At 39.7% G+C, this 24,842-nt stretch overlaps 1 protein-coding gene across 1 annotated transcript in view; it reads right to left on the bottom strand.

Annotated features, from left to right (window-relative positions):
- POLD1 (DNA polymerase delta 1, catalytic subunit) overlaps nt 1-24,842 on the bottom strand; it is a 384,813-nt gene that overhangs the window by 59,147 nt on the left and 300,824 nt on the right. Inside the window, exons 20-21 of the mRNA XM_053690816.1 lie at nt 13,594-13,769; nt 8,890-9,042 (exon numbers count right to left, since the gene is read on the bottom strand). Coding sequence (XP_053546791.1) covers nt 8,890-9,042; nt 13,594-13,769 — 329 coding nt within the window. The remainder of the gene's footprint in view (nt 1-8,889; nt 9,043-13,593; nt 13,770-24,842) is intronic.

The raw sequence follows: 24,842 nt of genomic DNA, 5'->3' as shown, positions 1-24,842 counted from the left end.
CTTGAGTTTATGTTTGTCTGTAATAGTAGAAAATTCCCTGAACTCTAAACATACAGGCTCTCTTAGGCTGTTCTCCCTGAGGCTCCAGGGCAGTGCAGGATTGTTATAGATCGGTGTAAGTGGTGAATTGGCACTGGATATGTGTGTCAAGGTATTTAATATCTTATCCCAAGTCTGGAAAAAATCAGTCAGAAGGGGATACTCCGTCACTACTTTCGGTCTGTGTTGTGCAGTAAGCCAGGCTGTCAGGCTGTGTTTAAGACATCACAATCCAGTTGGATCCACACTTTGTTTGGATCGTTGCGACTCCAGTCCAGTAGGCTATTTAACATGATCGCTTTCTTATATTCCACAATGTGTGGGACTCCCAGCCCGCCCTTGTCTCTTGGGAGGTAAAGTGTCTGTCTTGCTACCCTGGGTTTGACCTCTCGCCATATATATTGGTTTATAAGTCCCTGTACCCTATCTAAATAGTTTATTGGGAGGGGGATGGGTGTAGTTTGGAGTAGGTAAAGTAGTCTGTGCAGAACATTCATTTTTACTACACTGATGCACCCCAGCCAGGAAATAGATGTATTTCTCCAATTGGACAGATCTGTGACTAGACTAAGTTCTAATTTTTTGTAGTTGGCTTGAAAAATTACTTGGGTTTCTGGTGATAAATATATTCCCAGATATTTCATTTTTACCCGTTGTCTTTTCAGAGAACATTTTCGCAATAGACTGGTTAGGGCGTCCGGTTTATAGGTGACATTTAGGAATTCTGATTTACTAAGGTTGAGGTGGAAGTTCGAAACCCTACCGAATTCAGCAGAGGTGTCCAGCGCTCTTGGCACGGAGGTATCTATGTCTGTGAGAGTGAGGAAAACATCATCGGTGTACAACGTCAATTTGTGTTTGCACGATTTGTTTTAGACTCCCTTGATTTGGTCATTCAATCAAATTTTTTGTGCTAGGGCTCCGATAGTGATCGCGAAAAGTATAGGCAAGAGAGGACAGCCCTGTCTCGTCCTGTTTTGTATAAGAAATTTACCTGAAAGAAGACCATTTACCTTGACTTGAGCAGTTGGGTTAGCATATAACAGAAACATTTTTGCTATGAAGGAGTTGCTAAAATTCATTTTAGACAGGACTGCTTTCAGGAACTGCCAGCGAAACCTGTCTAATGCCTTTTCGTCGTCTGTTGATACTAGTTGGAGTGCCTTTAGGGTGTTGTTGCGGGCCTCCCACCATGGCACAAAGCCCACCTGGTCGGGATGAATTAACGTGGGGAGAAATTCATCCTAGTGGCCAAGATTTTGGCATATATCTTTATGTCCGAATTCAGTAAGGAGATGGGCCTAAAATTTTCTGGTCTGTCTGGGGTCTTGTCTTGTTTTGGGAGGACTGTTATATGTGCTTCCCGCATGTGCTCTATGAAACCTCCTGCTGAGATTGAGTTAAACATGGATGTCAATGGTTGTAGTAGGTGGTGCATATACGTTTTGTAATAGTTAAGGCTTAAGCCGTCTGGGCCTGGACTCTTCCCATTGGGCATATTTTTAATTGACAATTTGGTTTCTTCAGTCGTAATGGGAGCATCTAAAAAGTTTTCTGTCAGTTGATTCCGATGTAAGTCAGCTAGGAATCGGTCTATGTCCTCCTGTCCGCTATCATTACTCAAATTGTACAGTTTCTCATAATAAGATCTAAATGTCTCTGCTATGTTCTTACTGTCTTTATGTGTCGGGTCATCTTTGTCCGTGATGGTGTATACATGAGTGCTCAGTTGTTTGCGTTTGAGGGATTTCGCCAAAGATAAGACTACTTTATCATTATGATCTAAGTATTTCTGTTTGAGAAAGGACATTTTGCGCTGATAATTTTTGGTAAGATCCTCCCATGCCTGGAGAAGAGATTTCAGTGTGGCAGCTGAGGAGGGGGTTTTCTTGTGTTCTGTCTCCCAATACCTAATCTGGGCTAGCGTAGAATTTAGGAATTGTCTATTGTTCCTGCTTTCTCTGGCTCTATGCTTGATAAATTCCCCTCTTATCACACATTTGTGTGCCATCCATGGTGTGACAGAGGAGATAGTGTCGTTTGTGTTTTCCTGAACGTAGTGCCCTAAAGTTGTGTCTATGTCCAATTTGATCAAGGGGTTATCCAGAATGGATTCATCCAGTCTCCATATAAGTGGCAACGTGGGCGTGGTGGGCCAATTCATTTTACACCGATTTTAAATCAAAATATTTGATTCGCTTGTTTGTCAGTAGGAGTGACTCACTGCTCATTCAGAAACACAGAATCTCAATGCACGACGAAGCATTGAGATTCTGTGTAAATGCCTGTTGACTGCGTGGAATGCACATGCGCACATGGAGAGGGAACGTGGTCTGTCAAAATTGCAAAAGACGGACGTTCGCTCCGCTGTTGGCTGCAGGAGCATTGACTAAGTATAGAAAAAAATGTTGGTATTCGTAGGGGGACAGAAGATGTGTTTTTAGGTAAGTATAAAAAACTTTTTTAAAGGTTTCCACTGCGCTTTTGCTCTGAAAAGTTGGACTAATCAATTTACCAGAAGCTATAAGTTAAGCAATTTGAAAATAGATTTTAAGGTTTACTGTCCCTTTTTCAAAGTCGGTTGCACACATTAATTTGTACTTTGGATACTTTAAGTAACATTTATTTAGAACAGGAAATGTTACAATATTGCAAAGTAGTACACTGCCCCACCCAGCTACTTCATAATGCCACCTGACTGGCAAAATATTTCTGTGGAGAACATTGACATTGGTTTATGCAATGATCAATGGAACATTGTTATCATAAAGCATTTATTTAACATATTAAACAGATGAGTTCAGAGGGTATCTTAAAAATAGTGTATACTGGGCAGTGTACTGAATGGGAATTTCTTTTACAAATTGCTTACTGCCCCCCTCTAAAAGGACATAGAGCTATATTCTCTAAAGCTCTCTGGTCTGACTAGTGCAAAGTATTCTTCAGTACTGCAAGTTACATCAAGGAATTTTAGGCGGGCACATTTTAACTAAGCTGGGATCTAGATATGAAGGACAGACACATACATTATAATATAATGCTTAAAATGGACAGTAAAGTGAAATTTAAACTTTAAAGGGACAGTATACTGTAAAATAGTTTTTCCCTTAATGTGTTTACAATTGTTTTTTTTACCAACTGCAGAGTAAAAATTTATGAAAATTAGTTTTTTAAGGTTTATTTGTGTATATTAATGCTCTTATTTTGTGTTTTGAAGCCACAGCCTAATAAAATGGGTTGAGCTTGTAGATATAATCAGATCTCATTACTGTATCACATTGTGTACATACACCTGCTTCTTTATCTTATATCTGTCCATAAAACCATCACCAGTACTTGGAGAGAACAATAGAAAATCAACATTGTATTACCTTATCTCTGCTATATCTCACTTGGAGTGTAATTTCTGCTGGCTGTGTTTACAAAGCTTATCTATAGCTTGGACCTGCGGCCACAAACTTTCAGAATAGGTGGGGATACCACATGCTAAATTAACTATTTCAAATGCCAATATAAGGGTAATGGAGCTACTTGTAAACAATTTAATACACTCCAGCTGGTAAAGTGGATTATTAGGAACAAATTAAAGGGGAGAAATTTTTTGAGTAAACTGTCCCTTTAATGATTCAGATAGAGTAAAAAGTTTTAAATAAAAGCCCATTTTTATTTTTAATTCCCTGACCACCAGATGGAGCTATTTTTTCACAGTATCATTAGGGGCAATATGATGGACATGGAAAAAATATCTACTGTAGAAGGGTAGTCAGTGAAATTAAAAAAAAAAAAAAAAAGGAAAAAAAATAGTATATATTGGGTAGTGCATTGAATGAGTTTCTTTTACAATATATTTATTGTCCCTCTAAAAACACATAGGGCAGATTCGCTAAAGCTTTCTAATCTGTCTAGATCAGTCGGGCGCCTTCCTTAATCCCCCCCAAAGTGGAGGCAAAAGAAATAGTGTACATGGGGGAATTACAGTAAATCGGGCTTTACCCACAGCCGCTTGGGTAATGCCCGTTTTACACAGATAATCCTAAAACCTGAATTTCTTACTTTACCAGTAACACATACATACAGATATATATACTATACATATATCGATAACACTAAAAAGAGCAATTTGTGCACGTCAAGTATCACCACTCACAAAAAGTGAGGAAAGCTCAGCCAATTAGCAGCTGCAGCAGGACAAACCAAGGACTGACTGACCCTTCTGTATCCTTTAGGGAGGGAGCAGGGCAACTTCCTTTAAGGCTCTTTTCTCTCCACGTCTACCATGCTTTATAAAAAAGTTTAAACAATTTTATGACGAACATATATAGAGTATATTCCACACATTTAAATAAAAATTAACATCTAATTTCTCTCCTGTTAACAGCGACAACATTTGGCAATTAGCCACAAGCATTTCGTAACTATACAACATCTGAAGATGGAGGTAACAGAGTGTGAAAAATAAACGGGTTAAACTGTAACTACAATCTGTAAAATCTTTTTTCCAATTGACTAAATGATGCAAACACGTGGTGAGAACGTGTGCAGTGAAGATTATGAGGCTGTTCTGCACAACTATATAACAAAGGCTCCATTTCTGAATGCCCATGAGGCAACCAACGCTTTAGTAGGATGATCAGCCAGGTTCCAATGCCTAAAAACATTTAAAAGAACATTAATTACTAGATACATTTTATGCACCACCCTCTGTTTATGGGTGCTGCCATTTTGGATCCTAGATTACACTTCAAGTATCTGAAGGAGAGTTACTGCACATGTGCAACCATATCAGCACAGGAATGTAGTGAAAGCTAGATTTCAACATGGCAGCACCCATAAATAGAGGAAGGTGGAAATAACTTCAATACTATACTAAGAAAATGCATTTAGTGTTTAACGTCTCTAACATTAGCTCATTTTAGACTGTTAGCTTTATAACCCTCAATATGTATTCCTCTTTAAAAAGAAGCTTTATACAATTCAGTTGTAAACATACAGTAAGTGCATCAAGGTTCTTCTCTGCATCATTTTTGTGCAGTAAGGCTTCGTTTTTGTGCAGTAAGGAGAGTCTCATGATTGGAGTTCTTTGTCAAAATATATTACATTACTAAGAATACAAAATAAATTCATGGATGCCTTTATCTAGTCAAAAGTTCAGTTCAGGGGACTTACAGAGAAACTCTATAGTCTTTGTCTGAGACACTAATAGGCAGTTTGCCTTCCTCATCGGACAATAGTGAGGAGTCAATAAGTGCTCAGATGCATGGTGGCTCTAATACAAAATTACTTTGAGCGTCAGAGTTGGTTATCAAACGGAAAATTATACTCTAAAATCCCATGTAGGCCTGACCTGGGACTTGCATGCACATTAGAAAAAGTCACCAATCACCTAAATGATTCAAATAAATTCCAAAATGAAAGCAGAGCTCCTAGTCTATCACCTAAACATATTTATCTTTAAGCACACGCTTTGTTAATCATGAGGTTTAATAACACAATATATAATGCTGGCTATATATACTATTTAGTGCACATTATTTTCTATTTTACTTTGTCATGTCTATATCAAAACACACATGAGAATGCAAAGGATAGTGAGAAATTAGAATTGATTTTCTATTGTTTATACATATTGTTAGTGTTCCCTATGTGTTCTGGCTATTTTTTTTTAATTTTATAAAGGTTACTTTTCACTCATTGTCAGCAACTCTGTGTATTGTGAAAGTGAAGGCATCTAACTGTACCAGTGAGTGGGAAAGGAAAGGGCATGCACAGCACAAGATGCCAATATGGCACTTTATTCTGCAGCTTGTTGATGTAACCTATGTCCTCCACAGAAAAAAAGCTGTAATACCAAGTGAGAGATGTACTAAATAGGATGACACAGTGAGATTCTTTATTCTTGTACTAAGTAAAATTAAATAAAAATGTTTGCGACAAACGTGCGTTATTTGGCAAAGTTTTTATTTTATTTCTATGGAAGTCGTGATGAGGAAAAGCCCTTGAAGTCTGCACCACGGACTTTATGGTGTTAGCAAATGGTTTTCCTTGACCCATGTTACTGTACTGTACCAACCAAACAATTCTGCTGCAGTGTAAGAGAATGGAATAGATTTGGGAATGTGAAAAAGACTCAGCACCACAACAACTGTTCAGTCTCATGCATGCAACTGAACATCGTCTCAGCCTAATACACAGATACTCAGGGGAATCCGTCATTGTATTCTCATATGCACGAAGTCAGCAGAGCACAAAACACCAGCGTTAGAAGGGCCCCCACCCACAAATTAGAGGTGGGTGGAAAGGAAAAGGTGCCCAAGGTACTTGCCATACCGCAGAAATGAGGGGGTAGGGAAGGGAGAAACACCTGGTCAGCAAGTACTATGTCCTGTAAGTTAAACAACATGTAAAAGAATATAATGTACAGGAAGGACATGGTCGTCTCCCCCCCCCCCCCCCCCCAGTCACCACTCAGCTGCAGAAGAAAGTGTACAAAACTCTGTCTGAATTATACTGTAAAATAATTATTTTATTTACATTTCTCAGAAGAGGCTCATGTGACGATATTTGTTTAAAAAATAAAATAAAGAACAGACTAATTTGGTTTGTGTATATATGAACAACTTACTTTGCATTATAAATATATATTTTTATTTACATTTGTAGAATTTTAACTGTGACAGCCCTGCAAGTGTTTCAGGAATACAGTGGTCAAGGAGGAGTCCATTTCAATGTTGAATAAAATAAATAAAAGTGATTAGATTGATAGCTTTTACTTTGCATTGGGGCATGTACCTACAGATGGCAGTAGTTTGCAATTCATCATACTCAGTCACTCCATCTCTGAGCAGGGACAATGTGGGCACACTCCACATGAACAAGAGTAATAATGGAAATGACAAAATGGTTCTATGTAAAAGTGAAACATACTCCTGTGCATTTTCAGCTTAGCTATACAAAAAAGATGGATATATGTTACACAAACCGAGCCACCAAATATATGGCACCTCCAGGCTGCTTATATCACTATTGAATTTAGCTGGCATCACATTTATTTATCATTCCCAATCCCTTCACATCCCAGACATTTTGTATTTTTGCTTTATTCTTGTGTTACCTTGTATAGAATATATCATTCTTCTTAAAAGGAATTTTCAAGAAAAAAAAATAAACAATAAAGTTAAAATTAAACTCTCATGATTCAGATAGAGCATGCAATTTTAAACTTTCCAATTTACTTCTGTTATCAAATTTACCTCGTTCATTGGTATCTTTTATTAAAGAGTAAAACTAGGTAGGCTCATAAGAACTCAGGAGTGTGCACGTGTCTAGTATTCTATGGCAGAAGTGTTATGCAACAATATTTGTAGCTTTGTTATACAATGTTGCCATAGAGTTTCTAAAGACACATGCACACTCCCAAGCTCAGAGAACAAAGCAAAGTTAATAATAGAAGTAAATGGAAAAGTTATTTAAATTGCATGCTCTATCCGAATTCTGAAAGTTTCATTTTGACTTTACCGTCCCTTTAAATGGATATAAAATGACATTGTTTTCTAGTACAAAGTTTTTTGGGGTTTATTTTGCATAAAAAATGTACTTGAATACTAAAACAACAACAACACAGGTACTGAGTGGCAGGAAGTGAACACTTTGATTAAGTACACAAATGAACTGCCAATGTGGAGGAATGTTATGAGCATTTGTGACGTCAAGGGCACATGGAGCATATGAGACAGAATAGTGCGTCATATGGCAGTGGGCTACCTATATAGCAAAAGTTACCACTGACCATTTTAACTGCATTTTTTCAAGTGAAAAAAAGATGCTTCTGACTCTAAAATGCACTTTTACGCCCCTTTTAAGAGATTGTACTGTAACGTGATATTTGTTATAGAATATATATACACCTTACATTCCTCAGCACAATATAACATTTTCATACTTTAATAAATAATGCTAACCTTGTTTAACTTGTATACAAACTGGCTCCCCTTTGAGAATTAAAACCAACCAAGTTATGAAATACCCAAAGCAAAAGTTGGGATCACATTTACAGTCATTTACAATTGGTACACAAACATTAAGGTCTGTTTCTTATTGTTTAAGAGCCATAACAAATCCAAATAATATTACATTTAAGCAACTGCATGAAAAAGTAGCTCAGAACAGAGCTTGTAATGATGTTGCTTCCGGTCACGAAATTACTGGGTAGTGAAAGTAGCTTTTATGAAACTGTGTGAAAAAAATTGCATGACAAAATATTTGAGAATAATCCAGGATTTCTTATTAAAGTGCAGGCACTTTGGTGGAAAAAAAAATGCAGAAATATGCGGCGCTTGAAAACAACTGTGGCTAGCAATTGAGCAAGGAACAGCTAGAATCTAAGAGTTACAGGAAGTCCATGCAATTTCTTTTAGCCATTGCTTTATTTATTTCCACATAGCTCTCCCCACCTCCTCCTCCTTCCACAACAAGAGGCAGTTGCAGACACAGCTGCTGCCCTGGGTGGGACAAGCTATTTCTGAGTTTCCTCTCAGTTACAGATCATTGCATGCAGGCTTCACTGAGGTTAAAAGCAACACTGCTTTGTGGCAGGGTAAAAGTGTGCAACCTGCAGAATCGGAGGTCACACAATGCCTGCTTTCACCTGTCTCAATAATATCAGGCAACCAAGTGGGACAAGAGAGAAATTGAAATGGCAAATACCAAAGCATGATCTTAGGCGTGGGCATCAATAAGTGCTCCTCATACACATAATGCACCTCTCATTACTGACTAAATACTCACAACATAAAAATGCATACAAATAAATATACAATATTCTCAAATGTTACTACCAGTTCTGTCTTTTACCTTTCCGCCAGTTCCACGTGGGCTTGCTTTCCAGCATACTCATCAGCAGTTCGGGTTAGCTCTTTAGTAATCACCAACTGCGAGATGTCTATTCGATTACACAGTAAATCAGATATCACATCCTTAGCATGTTCTACAGCTCCCATGGGGTCTCTATAAAAATAATAACAGTACAGTTTCACTGGATCGGTAAGGAATAAAATACAATTTAAAGATTTCTCTGTCAAAGAAAAGTGGAGCCTTCCTAAAATAATGAATCTGGAGCTTAAAGGGACAGTCAACACCATAATTTTTGTTGTTTAAAAAGAAAGATAATCCTTTTATTACCCATTCCCCCAGTTTTGCATAACCAACACAGTTATAATAATACACGTTTTACCTCTGTAATTATCTTGTATCTAAGCTTCTGCTGACTGCCCCCTTATTTCAGTTCTTTTGACAGACATGCAGTTTAGCCAATCAGTGCTCAGTCCTAGGTCACTTTACGTGCATGAGCTCAATGTTATCTATATGAAACATGTGAACTAATGCCCTCTAGTGGTCAAAATGTATTCAGATTAGAGGCAGTCTTCAAGGTCTAAGAAATTAGCATATGAACCTCCTAGTTTTAGCTTTCAACTAAGAATACCAAGAGAACAAAGCAAAATTGGTGATAAAAGTAAATTGGGAAGTTGTTTAAAATTGCATGCCCTATTTAAAACATGAACGTTTTTTTTGGACTTGACTGTCCCTTTAAACAATACCCTTAAAGAAAAGCAATTAATGATACACAATATTAGGTGACATTACAATATGTACCTAGGACTGCAAGAGTTCCTGCATGATATAGTCTGCTATACTGATATTTTTATCCTTTTGTTTTTAAAATGTGTAAAAAAGTGTTGTTTTTTTTGTTTCTTGTTTGTTTGTTTTTTAAAGTACTGTATTGCGTGTTTTTATGTGTACAGAAGCGTCCCTTGTCTTTGTGAACGGCAAATGACTAATGTAGAGGTTATGACTAATGTAGAGATTTATGTAAATGACTAATTGTAAAACAAACTTACCCAGTACATAGTGAGAAACTGATACATTGTCCTATCATGCACGTATATAATGTAGCATTCATAAGCAAAACATTTTAAAGGGACATTAAACCCCAAAGTTTTCTTTCATTATTCAGATAGAAAATACAATTTTAAAAGTTTCCAATTTACTTCTATTATGAAATTTGCTTTGTTCTTATGATATTCTTTGTTGAAGAGATACCTAGGTAGGCAGCGTGCACGTGCCTGAAGCACTACATAACAGGAAATAGTGCTGCCATCTAGTGCTCCAGCTAATGTATAACATTGCTGCAAAACTGCTGCCATATAGTGCTGCAGACACGTGCACACTCTTGAGCTTACCTTCCTGCTTTTCAACAAAGGATGACAAAAAAAATTGAGAAAATTTGATAACAGAAGTAAATTTGAAAGTTGTTTAAAATTGTTTGTTCTATCGGACTCATGAAAGAAAAAATGTGGGTTTTAAGAGCACACTTTTTACTAATATGAGATAATAAAAGTATCAAGAAAAACATGATGTAAGGACTTTAAACGGAACATAAAAAACAAAATGTAACTTTTATGGTTAAAATAGCGCATGTCATTTTAAGTTTTCAGTGTACTTATATAGTCAAATGTCCTTTGTTCTTTGTATCCTTTCTGGAAATACATACCTAGATAAACTCCAGAACAGCAATGCAATGCACACATAATTATCATTAGCTCATCAGAAGTGCTCAGCTAGCTCTCAGCAGTACATTGCCGCTTTGTAGCTGACTTTAACTATGCATTTAATCCCTTTTCAGGGGTTATACAAATAGATAAAAGTCAGCATTGCACTACTGGGAGCTAGCTGAACACATCGGATGCATTATATGCAAACAATAAAGCAATAATAAAATGTTTCTTTTTACATTTATGTCCCTTTTAGGACCGTTTCCACTGGAGACATAAACCTCATGCCTGACAACTGATTACCAAAACCCTTTTTTTTTGTATTTACAACTGGATTCCTTTTGTCATGTTCTCAGTGACAACACAAAGTAAAAGATTATTCTAGAAAACCGGATTGATACCAGCAGAAAACCCCTCCTTCTCCATGTCCCTTTCCCTCTCCGTCCAGCTTTACCACATAATTCTAGTGAATGGATACTCTATCCATCAGTGAGCTTTGAAAAAGGCAGAAGGACAAGAGACAACTCTGCAATGGAGCCAAAGAACTCCACTTTCTAGCTGTAATCTCCAGGAATTTAAATTCCTAAATGGGATAAAAATGCATCTTTGCCAAGGTCAGATCTTGGTTATTTCCTGCATGGCACTGTGACTTCATTACTTCTGAGAAACTCCAGCCAATGAAGTAAGGTAAGAGTGATAATCCTAAATATAAAAACATTTATAAGAAGAGTCACCTTTCTAACAAACCATACCTGCTAAGAGTTCAACCAAACTGATCAACAACCTTAGTGGGCCTGTGTCTTTTTTGAGAATTATCCACCTATAACTTTGGACAAAGAGTCCCGCTAAAAGACAGCTGAATCAAAGGTTTATACTGCATCAACATGAGTCTCCTAAATCTCATGTAAATGTGTGATGTAGCCCTATCTTGCTGAAGACGACGAGAAAGAAAAATCTGCAGAGGAACAGTAATGAGTAAAATGGTCATGAGAAATGATTTTGAACTGCTGCCTAAAAAGGTAAAACTAGCTGAGGATGTAAGACAATTACTTGGGCATTCAACTAATGTTAGAGGCATAGAAGAAGCTCAGTTGGAGGAGATTCCTCTAGACTGTATGATTGCGCTTTTAGGTGCAATGTAAAGAGGAGTGTCAAGGATCTTGGTGAAAACATGGTGGGATGTGGCTAGACCAAGAGTAAGGCCACAGACTGGAAACACTTGTGACCAAAAGTGAAGTGGAGAAAACTATACTGGCTAGATGTAAATAAGTGGTACATCTAAGGGTACTGTATTGTTAGAGGCTGTTCCAAGAGACCGGTGTCTAGAAAGTCCACTTGTAATACTATTAGCAGTTACTACCCAAGCAACAGAGTGGAGGTTCTTGTTTTTTTTTTATAAAGTCATAAAATTTCTCATGGTTCTGTGGTACAAAAATATGTTCCAGATGTAGGGTTTCCCCTTCCTCAGTCTGTTGTCTATGGAGATAAACGTCTGAAAAAGAGCCAGTATAGTGCAGAAGACTAACAACACACTGTCCCTCTCTAGTACTTTAATATGGAGGATCTATCAATGTGTTACTATTTGTTTTTTACTATGTGTGTAGTTCTGTTTTAATTAATATCTGAGAAAATAGTATGAAGGGAGATGCTGCAATGTAACTATAGCGCTTGCTTTACCTCCACTTGATGCTATTACTGCTTGAAAAGAAAACCGTTACCATTAATACACACCAGTTAAAAGGGACTGTAAAAACCTTGAGATTTTTATAACTTTGTAATATACTTTCATTATTTATTTTGACCCCTTTTCATTTAATTTAGATCTGAAAATTGAGACTTTTCTAATTCACATAACTTGAAATGAATCCCGCAGATATCCCAAGGCTAACCCTGTTACACATCTTATCCACCAAACTGGCGTTAACAATGCACTTTATACTAGCATTATGACTGTGGCTAGTCATGTTTGTAGACTAAAGCCAAATTGGCGCTTCAAAATAAGGCAAATGGTGAGTGTAATTTGACTATTAAAAATTAGTTGCAGTAAAAAGGAGGCCAATTTGTTTTAAAAAGGTCTAGAATTGTGGGAAATTAAACCTCTGTGGTGTACCAAAAGAAAAGAGAAAGTAGAAAATTCCAAGAATAAGAAGAGTGCCCACTAAATGTAGTTATTCTCAGTGTGTCATGGATGAGGACTGTCCAAATTGTTTCCAAGATCCTAATTATTAGGGAATGTGAGAGAACCCTGTACACAATGACTGAATAGTAATTAAAAAAGTTGCAAGCAGTAAGAAGGTGGAGGGGGGCTTGTGGTATACAGTGTAAAAGGGGGCTACCTTAAAGAAACATGAAACCCAAAAGGTTCCTTCATTATTCAAATAGAGCACATATTTTTAAACAACTTTCCAATTTACTTCTATTATCATGTTTCCTTCATTCTCTTGGGATCCTTTGTTGGAGGAGCAGTAATGCACTACAGGAAGCAAGCTAAACGTATCCGGTGAGCCTATAAAGAGAAGCATATATGTGCAGCCAACAATCACCAACTAGTTCCCAGTAGTGCATTGCTAATCCTGAGCCTACCTAAGTATGCTTTCCAACAAAGGATTCCAAGAGAATCAAGCAAATTAGATGAGACAAACTGGAAAGTTGTAGTAGAAACAGAAACCATGCAAGGACTGAGCCAGGATAGGTCAAGCAGATCAACAGGGAGCCATGGTGTAGGAAGAGAGGAACCAAAGAAGTAGAGCTACAAAGAGAGGAACCTTCTTCATGTAGTAACCTAAAACAACTGGAGGTGGAATGCACAGGAAGGGCAGCGAGAAGCGGTGTCATCTGCTAAACAATTTACTTGCATTGGTTACCATCAGAAGTAATCTTGATTTCCACTGGTTAATGTTATATTTTAATTATACCCTAGTCAGACCCATGGCTCTTACCAGATGGGTCTTTAGCTATGGCAATAAAATATTTCCCCTCTATTCGTAAGCTTCCCAGCTGTACTCACCTATCAATCAGGAGTTTCTGCAGACAGGTGTTAATAAGGTTAGCCACAAGTGGGCAGTTGTCTCTTCGAACTGTCTCTATTCCCTTGCAGTCCATCTTGTCATGAGTGTTTGGACTGGATGAAAAATAAAGCCCAGCATATCGCTTTTTATTAATCAGAAGGTAGGGAAAATAAACCTAAAAATTCAGAGAGAGCAAGAAATGAATCTGAAGACATGAACATTACTGTAAAACGGTAAAACTAACCTTTAGTAAAGAGGTACAGGCCGATATAGCAGAATGTATGAAAAGACAAGACAGAATTGACTTCAGCATTGTGTGTCATAACACTAGAACATCTACTTTTTATTACCTAACTGATAAAAAAGGAATAAGGAACACAAAGCTGTCTAGTGTGAATTTAAAAGCAGCATTATTATTATTGGTTATTTGTAGCGCGCCAACAGATTCCGCAGCGCTATAAACAAAGGGGGAGTACAACAAAACAATTATAGGGTAGAGGGCCCTGCCAAGAGTTGCACTGTTGTAGTTAGCTCTTAAGAAGGTGATCTACAAACAGCTGGACTTTTAATTAAAGGGACATGAAACCCAAAAATGTTCTTTCATGATTCAGATACAGATACAATTTCAAACAACTTTCCAATTTACTTCTATTATTTAATTTGCTTCCTGCTCTTGTTATACTTTGCTGAAATGTTTATCTAGGCAAGTTCATGTGCAGCAGAGAACCTAGATTCTAGCTGTTAATTGGTGGCTGCATATATAAACTGATTGTCATTGGCTCACCCATGTGTTCAGTTAGAAACCAGTAGTGCATTGCTGCTCCTTTAACAAATGATACCAAGAGAATAAAACAGATTAGATAATAGAAGTAAATTAGAAAGTTGTTTAAAATGGTATTCTCTATCTGAATCCTGAAAGAAAATCTTTGGGTTTCATGTCCCTGTAACATCACAAAGTGTTTTGTTTTCCTTCTTTAACATGAGAAATCTTCATGGTAATATGAAAGTTATTATAAAAACTGGTTTGATGGTCAACTTCATTTTCTTTGATTAGATGTTAGAGTCCACGAGCTATCACATGTGGGATTAAAGTCAAGTCCTAGAGAAGGAGGCAAAACACCCCACACAACAGATCTTTAATCCCTCCCACTTGCCCATGATTCCATAGTCAATTGTTTGCCTCCAGCAAGATGTGATGATGAAATGAAGTGCTGATCGATTGAGAGTTGTTTTGGTTTTTTTTTTTTTAACTAATCTGATACAGATTATCCACCTCAGAGTCAGGAATGGGACAGAGGAGTTACAGGAGAACTGGCAGTGAGAGAGTTTGTTACTAGCCTGCCTCAGGCGTCGCTGGGATTCATCCTGCAGCCATCTCCTGTTGGCCCTTTAGATCCGGTGTCAGTACTACACAGACGGGCTTCTACTGAAAGCAGGTTTCCTTAAGCTTGGAAAGCACCATAGAGTGAGTGCCGCCAGTTGAGTAGGTATTTGCACTCACATAGTCCACAGGCTATTAGCATGAACATGTACACATGATTTACATAGCCTGGGAACCAAGTTGGATATAACACTACATACAGTTTTAGGCACATTGAGATGTCTCTCTAAATTTTTCACTGCAGGTTTAAGCACATACCAGAGCTTTGGTCTTCATTCTCAGCAAGTTCTCAGCTAATCCTGATCATTTCTGAAGCTTGGGGAGCTTATTTTCAGTTTCTGAACTGTGCACAGAGCTCAGGTTTTTTTCCCCACCAAATATAAGTACCCTTAACAAAAAGAACTTTGCATACATTTGTATTTATTTAAACTATCATTAGGAGACAGTAACCCATTTATTTAGACTCCCTCACAGGGCTTTAGTCTCACATTGTTCCAATATTTGTGTGTTCCCCTGAGGTTAACCATTTATGTGCTTGTTATACTGTATTTCTGTGTTAATATCTAATTTTTGATACTTGTCTGTCCTTACTATTCAACATCATTATGCAACTGGTGCAGCTAAAGTCTTAGGGAATATTGCTGATCCCTTAAGACAATCTACTGACATTTTAATCACATCTCATGTGTGTTTGCTATGTATGGAAGTGTTGATGTCCCCTTACTCAGCTTTGTAACCTAGTGCAAAGTCTGTGTCTATTGCTAGTCAGGGTCATGCAGAGTTGCATTTGTATCACAGCACTCAGGGATTTGTTAACCACCAGGGTTATCCCCTGGATAGTTCCACGGACCTGCCTTCTAACTTAAAATAGTACATTCACGCTGCAATTTCACAACTGATGGCTTCCCTGCCTCCACCAGTTAAATGCAGCGCAGGCAAAAGGACAGAAATAACCCTTTGCAGGCCCTGGGCTCAATGGTACATCTCTAAGAAGCGATCTGTCTAGTTAGCCTTACCTCCAGGAGTATAACTGAATTAGAACTCTCCTCCTCAGCTGAGGACAATTATTTAGAAACCCACATCTTCTGCTACTTCATCAGAACGGGGGACTTTTAAATTTAAATTAGTGCACATGCATGTTATATTGCATCAAGTTTTTTTTGCCTTGGAGACTGAGTACCCTCCATCTGCAGACAAACAATCTGTGAAAAAGATTGATAAATTCCTTATAGCAGCAAAAAATAAATAAAAATCTAGCTACCTTCCAGGTTCCTGATGCGGTTTCTGAGCTAATTAATGACCAAGGAATATAACAAACCAGGCATTCCTTTTGTTTGTTCCCCAAATTAAAACACATGTTCCCTTTATCTTATGAAAAATCTGGGAGGTTTGGGAGACCATTACAAAGATAGGCAGACAAACATTCTTTTAGAGGACAGGATTTGACGCAAAATAAACTAAGGTTTCCTCAGGAGATCCTTTTAGCTGGCAGACTATATGTTTCATCCAGCTCTTAGTGTAGGCTGCATATCTGCAGCTACTGCAGTACGGTGTGACATCTCCGACTTAATTTTACAAGAAGCTTCCCTTAATTAAATTCAGGATTGCATGAGGATGGTCAAGACTGTGAGAAGTTTTATTTGTGATGCAGCTGTTGAAATAACTTGCATTAATGCAAAGAATGCTGCTATGACATATATAGTATATAAAAGCAGACTTCATTCCCTCCCATTTGAGGGGAAAGAAATTGTTTCGACCTGGACTGGATGATGATATTGCTAATCACTAGAGGTAAAGGAGCTTTCCCGCTGAACGACAAAAAAGCCAAGGGCAATTTTAATTTTTCCAATGCACAAAGATCCTCCTCTTCAGTGTCTCTGAAGTAAGACATCTCCAAGTTCATGTGGATGCCGGGTTCCTCTTGCTCTAAGTCCAAACAGATTAAAAAAAACATAATTTATGCTTACCTGATAAATTTATTTCTCTTGTAGTGTATCCAGTCCACGGATCATCCATTACTTATGGGATATTCTCCTCCCCAACAGGACGTTGCAAGAGGATCACCCACAGCAGAGCTGTTATATAGCTCCTCCCCTCACTGTCATATCCAGTCATTCGACCGAAACAAACCTAGAAAGGAGAAACCATAGGGTGCAGTGGTGACCGAAATTTGATTAAAATTTAGACCTGCCTTAAAAGGACAGGGCGGGCCGTGGACTGGATACACTACAAGAGAAATAAATTTATCAGGTAAGCATAAATTATGTTTTCTCTTGTTAAGTGTATCCAGTCCACGGATCATCCAATACTTATGGGATACCAATACCAAAGCTAAAGTACACGGATGATGGGAGGGAAAAGGCAGGAACTCAAACGGAAGGAACCACTGCCTGAAGAACCTTTCTCACAAAAACAGCCTCCGAAGAAGCAAAAGTATCAAATTTGTAAAATTTTGAAAAGGTATGAAGCGAAGACCAAGTCGCAGCCTTGCAAATCTGTTCAACAGAGGCCTCATTTTTAAAGGCCCAGGTGGAAGCCACAGCTCAAGTAGAATGAGCTGTAATTCTTTCAGGGGGCTGCTGTCCAGCAGTCTCATACACTAAACGGATTATACTCCAAAGCCAAAAAGACAGAGAGGTTGCCGAGGCCTTTTGACCTCTCCTCTGTCCAGAGTAAACAACAAACAGGTTAGATGTTTGACGAAAATCTTTAGTAGCCTGCAAGTAAAACTTCAATGCACGGACTACGTCTAGATTATGCAAAAGACGTTCCTTCTTTGATGAAGGATTAGGGCATAATGACGGAACAACAATCTCTTGATTGATATTCTTGTTAGAAACCACCTTAGGTAAAAACCCAGGTTTTGTACGCAGAACTACTTTATCTGAATGAAAGATCAGATAAGGAGAATCACAATGTAAGGCAGATAACTCCGAGACTCTTCGAGCCGAGGAAATAGCCATCAGAAAAAGAACTTTCCATGATAGAAGTTTGATATCAATAGAATGAAGGGGTTCAAACGGAACTCCTTGAAGAACTTTAAGAACTAAGTTTAAGCTCCATGGGGGAGCAACAGGTTTAAACACAGGCTTAATTCTAACTAAAGCCTGACAAAATGCCTGAACGTCTGCCAGACGCTTGTGTAAAAGAATAGACAGAGCAGAAATCTGTCCCTTTAAAGAACTAGATGATGATCCTTTATCCAAGCCCTCTTGGAGGAAGGACAATATTCTAGGGATCCTAACCCTACTCCATGAGTAATTCTTGGATTCACACCAATGAAGATATTTACGCCATATCTTGTGGTAAATTTTCCTGGTGACAGGCTTTCGCGCCTGTATTAAGGTATCAATTACTGACTCGGAGAAGCCACGCTTTGATAGGATCAAGCGTTCAATCTCCATGCAGTCAGTCTCAGAGAAAGTAGATTCGGATGATTGAAAGGACCTTGTATTAGAAGGTCTTGTCTCAGAGGCAGAGTCCATGGTGGAAAGGATGACATGTCCACTAGGTCTGCATACCAGGTCCTGCGTGGCCACGCAGGCGCTATCAATATCACCGAAGCTCTCTCCTGTCTGATTTTGGCAATCAGACAAGGGAGCAGAGGAAACGGTGGAAACACATAAGCCAGGTTGAAGAACCAAGGCACTGCTAGAACATCTATCAGTGCCGCTTCTGGGTCCCTGGACCTGGATCCGTAACAAGGAAGCTTGGCGTTCTGGCGAGACGCCATGAGATCCAGTTCTGGTTTGCCCCAACGGAGAACCAATTGAGCAAACACCTCCGGATGGAGTTCCCACTCCCCCGGATGAAAAGTCTGACAACTTAGAAAATCCGCCTCCCAGTTCTCTACCCCTGGGATATGGATCGCTGACAGGTGGCAAGAGTGAGTCTCTGCCCAGCGAATTATCTTGGAGACTTCTGACATCGCTAGGGAACTCCTGGTCCCCCCTTGATGGTTGATGTAAGCCACAGTCGTGATGTTGTCCGACTGAAATCTGATGAACCTCAGTTTTGCTAACTGAGGCCAAGCCAGAAGAGCATTGAATATTGCTCTTAACTCCAGAATATTTATTGGAAGCAGTTTCTCCTCCTGAGTCCATGAGCCCTGAGCCTTCAGGGAGTTCCAGACTGCACCCCAAACTAGAAGGCTGGCGTCTGTTGTTACAATGGTCCAATCTGGCCTGCGAAAGGTCATACCTTTGGACAGATGGATCCGAGATAACCACCAGAGAAGAGAAGCTCTGGTTTCCTGGTCCAGATTTAGTAGAGGGGACAAATCTTTGTAATCCCCATTCCACTGGCTGAGCATGCATAATTGCAGCGGTCTGAGATGCAGGCGCGCAAATGGCACTATGTCCATCGCCGCCACCATTAAGCCGATTACTTCCATGCACTGAGCCACCGTGGGGCGCGGAATGGAGTGAAGAACACGACAAGCATTTAGAAGTTTTGATAACCTGGACTCCGTCAGGTAAATTTTAATTTCTATAGAATCTATCAGAGTCCCTAGGAAGGAAACCCTTGTGAGAGGGGATAGAGAACTCTTTTCTTCGTTCACTTTCCACCCATGCGACCTCAGAAATGCCAGTACTATCTCTGTATGAGACTTGGCAATTTGAAAGCTTGACGCCTGTATCAGGATGTTGTCTAGATAGGGAGCCACCGCTATGCCTCGCGGCCTTAGAACCGCCAGGAGTGAGCCCAGAACCTTTGTAAAAATTCTTGGGGCTGTAGCCAACCCGAATGGGAGAGCTACAAACTGGTAATGCCTGTCTAGAAAGGCAAACCACAGGAACCGATGATTCTTGTGAATCGGAATGTGAAGGTAAGCATCCTTTAAGTCCACTGTGGTCATGAACTGACCCTCTTGGATCATGGGTAGGATGGTTCGAATAGTTTCCATCTTGAATGATGGCACTCTGAGGAATTTGTTTAGGATCTTTAAATCCAAAATTGGTCTGAAGGTTCCCTCTTTTTTGGGAACCACAAACAGATTTGAATAAAATCCCTGTCCTTGCTCCGTCCACGGAACTGGATGGATCACTCCCATTACAAGGTGGTCTTGCACGCAGCTTAGAAATGCCTCTTTCTTTATCTGGTTCGTAGATAATCTTGAAAGGTGAAATCTCCCTTGTGGGGGAGAAGCTCTGAAGTCCAGAAGATATCCCTGAGATATGATCTCCAACGCCCAGGGATCCTGAACATCTCTTGCCCACGCCTGGGCGAAGAGAGAGAGTCTGCCCCCTACTAGATCCGTTGTCGGATAGGGGGCCTCTCCTTCATGCTGTCTTGGAGGCAGCAGCAGGCTTTCTGGCCTGCTTGCCCTTGTTCCAGGCCTGGGTAGGTTTCCAGGCCTGCTTAGATTGAGCAAAAGTTCCCTCTTGTCTTGAGGTAGAGGGAGTTGATGTTGCACCTGCCTTGAAGTTTCGAAAGGCACGAAAATTAGACTGTTTGGCCTTTGATTTGGCCCTGTCCTGAGGAAGGGTATGACCCTTACCTCCAGTAATGTCAGCAATAATTTCCTTCAAACCAGGCCCGAATAAGGTCTGCCCCTTGAAAGGAATGTTGAGTAATTTAGACTTCGAAGTCACATCAGCTGACCAGGATTTAAGCCATAGCGCCCTGCGCGCCTGGATGGCGAATCCGGAATTTTTAGCCGTTAGTTTAGTCAAATGAACAACGGCATCAGAAATAAAAGAGTTAGCTAGCTTAAGTGTTCTAAGCTTGTCAATAATTTCAGTCAATGGAGCTGTATGGATGGCCTCTTCCAGGGCCTCAAACCAGAACGCCGCCGCAACAGTGACAGGCGCAATGCATGCAAGGGGCTGTAAAATAAAACCTTGTTGAATAAACATTTTCTTAAGGTAACCTAATTTTTTATCTTTTGGATCTGAGAAAGCACAACTGTCCTCGACAGGGATAGTGGTACGCTTTGCTAAAGTAGAAACTGCTCCCTCCACCTTAGGGACTGTCTGCCATAAGTCCCGTGTAGTGGCATCTATTGGAAACATTTTTCTAAATATAGGAGGTGGGGAAAAGGGCACACCGGGTCTATCCCACTCCCCACTAATGATTTCTGTAAGCCTTTTAGGTATTGGAAAAACATCAGTGCTCGCCGGCACTGCATAGTATTTATCCAGCCTACACAATTTCTCTTGCACTGCAATTGTGTCACAGTCGTTCAGAGCAGCTAATACCTCCCCAAGCAATGTACGGAGGTTCTCAAGCTTAAATTTAAAATTAGAAATCTCTGAATCAGGTCTCCCCGATTCAGAGACGTCACCCACAGACTGAAGCTCTCCGTCCTCAGGTTCTGCATATTGTGACGCAGTATCAGACATGGCTCTTACAGCATCTACGCGCTCTGTATCTCGTCTAACCCCAGAGCTATCGCGTTTGCCTCTTATTTCAGGCAATCTGGCTAATACCTCTGACAGGGTATTATTCATGATTGCAGCCATGTCCTGCAAAGTAATCGCTATGGGCATCCCTGATGTACTTGGCGCCATATTAGCGTGCGTCCCTCGAGCGGGAGGCGAAGGGTCCGACACGTGGAAAGAGTTAGTCGGCATAACTTCCCCCTCGACAGACCCCTCTGGTGACAATTCTTTTATAGATAAAGACTGATTTTTACTGTTTAAGGTGAAATTAATACATTTAGTACACGATCTCCTATGGGGCTCCACCATGGCTTTTAAACATAATGAACAAGTAGTTTCCTCTGTGTCAGACATGTTTGTACAGACTAGCAATGGGACTAGCAAGCTTGGAAAACACTTTAAACCAAGTTAACAAGCAATATAAAAAACGTTACTGTGCCTTTAAGAGAAACAAATTTTGCAAAATTTGAAATAACAGTGAAAAAAGGCAGTTACACAAACAAAATTTTTACAGTGTATGTAACAAGTTAGCAGAGCATTGCACCCACTTGCAAATGGATGATTAACCCCTTAATACCAAAAACGGAATAATAAATGACAAAAAACCTTTTTAAACACAGTCACAACTGCCACAGTCTACTGTGGTTGTTACCCTCCTCAAACACGACTTTTGAAGCCTTTAGAGCCCTTCAGAGATGTCCTGTATCAAGCAGAAGAAAGCTGAATGTCTCTGTCTGTAATTTTAGCTGCGCAGAAAAGCGCTAAAATAGGTCCCTCCCACTCATATTACAACAGTGGAAAACCTCAGGAAACTGTTTCTAGGCAAAATTCAAGCCAGCCATGTGGAGAAAAAACTAGGCCCCAATAAGTTTTGTCACCAAACATATATAAAAACGATTAACATGCCAGCAAACGTTTTATATTACACTTTTATAAGAGTATGTATCTCTGTTAATAAGCCTGATACCAGTCGCTATTAAATCACTGCATTTAGGCTTAACTTACATTAATCCGGTATCGGCAGCATTTTTCTAGCAAGTTCCATCCCTAGAAATATGTTTACTGCACATACCTTATTGCAGGAAAACCTGCACGCCATTCGATCTCTGAAGTTACCTCACTCCTCAGAATATGTGAGAACAGCAATGGATCTTAGTTACTTCTGCTAAGATCATAGAAATCACAGGCAGATTCTTCTTCTAATGCTGCCTTTGATAAAACAGTACACTCCGGTACCATTTAAAAATAAACTTTTGATTGAAGTTAAAAACTAACTATAATACACCACACTCCTCTTACTACATCCATCTTTGTTGAGAGTTGCAAGAGAATGACTGGATATGACAGTGAGGGGAGGAGCTATATAACGGCTCTGCTGTGGGTGATCCTCTTGAGACATCCTATTGGGGAGGAGAATATCCCATAAGTAATGGATGATCCGTGGACTGGATACACTTAACAAGAGAAAACAAAACTGTACCTTCCTCCAAATCAGCATGAAAGTGCGGCCCCAAACCCAGACTCCATTCTGGTGGGGAGGAGATTGAATCTTTTCAGGAGGATTGGGAAAAATTGGTTCAAGTTCCTTGGGTAATGAACACATTTTCCCAGGGGTATCACAAAAGGCTTTAGGTCTTGCCTTCCTCTTTCATGTTCCAAAAGATCCTTTAAAGACCAGAGCTTTCTTGGCATGTGTAACAGACCTAGAAGCAATGCGAGTCATTACTCCACAAGGAGTAACATATTCAGGGTCTATTCAAACCTTTTCATTGTTCCAAAGAAACACAGGGCTTACAGTCCAAGGCCAGGGTAGTAGCTCCTTACCTAAACAACAGTCTGGTAAAGGATGCCTCTTTTCAGAAGGCTCAGGAACAAAAAAAAGTAAATTTATGCTTACCTGATAAATTGATTTCTTCTATGATACGACTAGTCCACTGATTCATCCTTTACTTGTGGGATATTATCCTCCTGCTTACAGGAAGTGGCAAAGAGCACCACAGCAGAGCTGTCTATATAGCTCCTCCCTTGACTCCACCCCCCAGTCATTCGACCGAAGGTATAGGAAGAAAAAGGAGAAACTAAAAGGTGCAGAGGTGACTGAAGTTTTAAATCAAAAAATATAATCTGTCTTAAATTGACAGGGCGGGCCGTGGACTCGTCGTATCATAGAAGAAATCCACAGATTCATCCTTTACTTGTGGGATACAATACCAAAGCTACAGGACACGGATGAACGGGAGGGACAAGACAGATGCCTAAACAGCAGGCACCACTGCTTGAAGAACTTTTCTACCAAAAATAGCCTCCGAAGAAGCAAAAGTATCAAATTTGTAAAATTTGGAAAAGGTATGAAGTGAAGACCAAGTCGCAGCCTTACAAATCTGTTCAAAAGAAGCATCATTTTTAAAAGCCCATGTGGAAGCCACCGCTCTAGTAGAGTGAGTTGTAATTCTTTCAGGAGGCTGCTGTCCAGCAGTCTCGTATGCCAAACGGATGATGCTTTTCAGCCAAAAGGAAAGAGAGGTAGCCGTAGCTTTTTGACCTCTACGTTTTCCAGAATAGACAACAAACAAAGAAGATGTTTGACGGAAATCTTTGGTCGCTTGCAAGTAAAACTTCAAAGCACGAACCACGTCCAAGTTGTGTAACAAACGCTCCTTCTTAGAAGAAGGGTTAGGACACAGAGAAGGAACAACAATTTCCTGATTAATATTCTTATTAGTAACAACCATAGGAAGGAATCCAGGTTTGGTATGCAAAACCACCTTATCGGAATGGAAAACAAGATAAGGCGAGTCGCATTGCAATGCAGGTAGTTCAGAAACTCTTCGAGCCAAAGAGATAGCAACTAAAAACAGAACTTTCCAAGACAGAAGCTTAATATCTATGGAATGCATAGGTTCAAACGGAACCCCTTGAAGAACTTTAAGAACTAAATTCAAACTCCATGGCGGAGCAACAGGTTTAAATACAGGCTTGATTCTAACTAAAGCCTGACAAAACGACTGAACGTCTGGAACATCTGCCAGACGCTTGTGCAGTAAAATTGATAAAGCAGATATCTGTCCCTTTAGGGAACTAGCTGATAACGACTTCTCCAATCCTTCTTGGAGAAAGGACAAAATCCTAGGAATCCTGATCTTACTCCATGAGTAGCCTTTGGATTCACACCAATAAAGATATTTACGCCATATCTTATGGTAAATTTTCCTAGTGACAGGCTTTCGAGCCTGAATCAAGGTATCTATGACCAACTCAGAGAATCCCCACTTAGATAAAATCAAGCGTTCAATCTCCAAGCAGTCAGCTGCAGAGGAACTAGATTTGGATGCTGGAATGGACCTTGAGAAGGTCCTGTCTCAGTGGCAGTGTCCACGGTGGTAGAGATGACATTTCCACCAGGTCTGCATACCAAGTCCTGCGTGGCCACGCAGGTGCTATCAAAATCACCTCTCCTGTTTGATTCTGGCAATCAGACGAGGAA

This window comes from Bombina bombina, chromosome 8 (assembly GCF_027579735.1).
Source record: "Bombina bombina isolate aBomBom1 chromosome 8, aBomBom1.pri, whole genome shotgun sequence".
In the NCBI taxonomy this organism is placed as follows: domain Eukaryota; kingdom Metazoa; phylum Chordata; class Amphibia; order Anura; family Bombinatoridae; genus Bombina; species Bombina bombina.
Note: the sequence above shows the minus strand (reverse complement) of the source record. Positions and strands in the feature narration are given on the sequence as shown.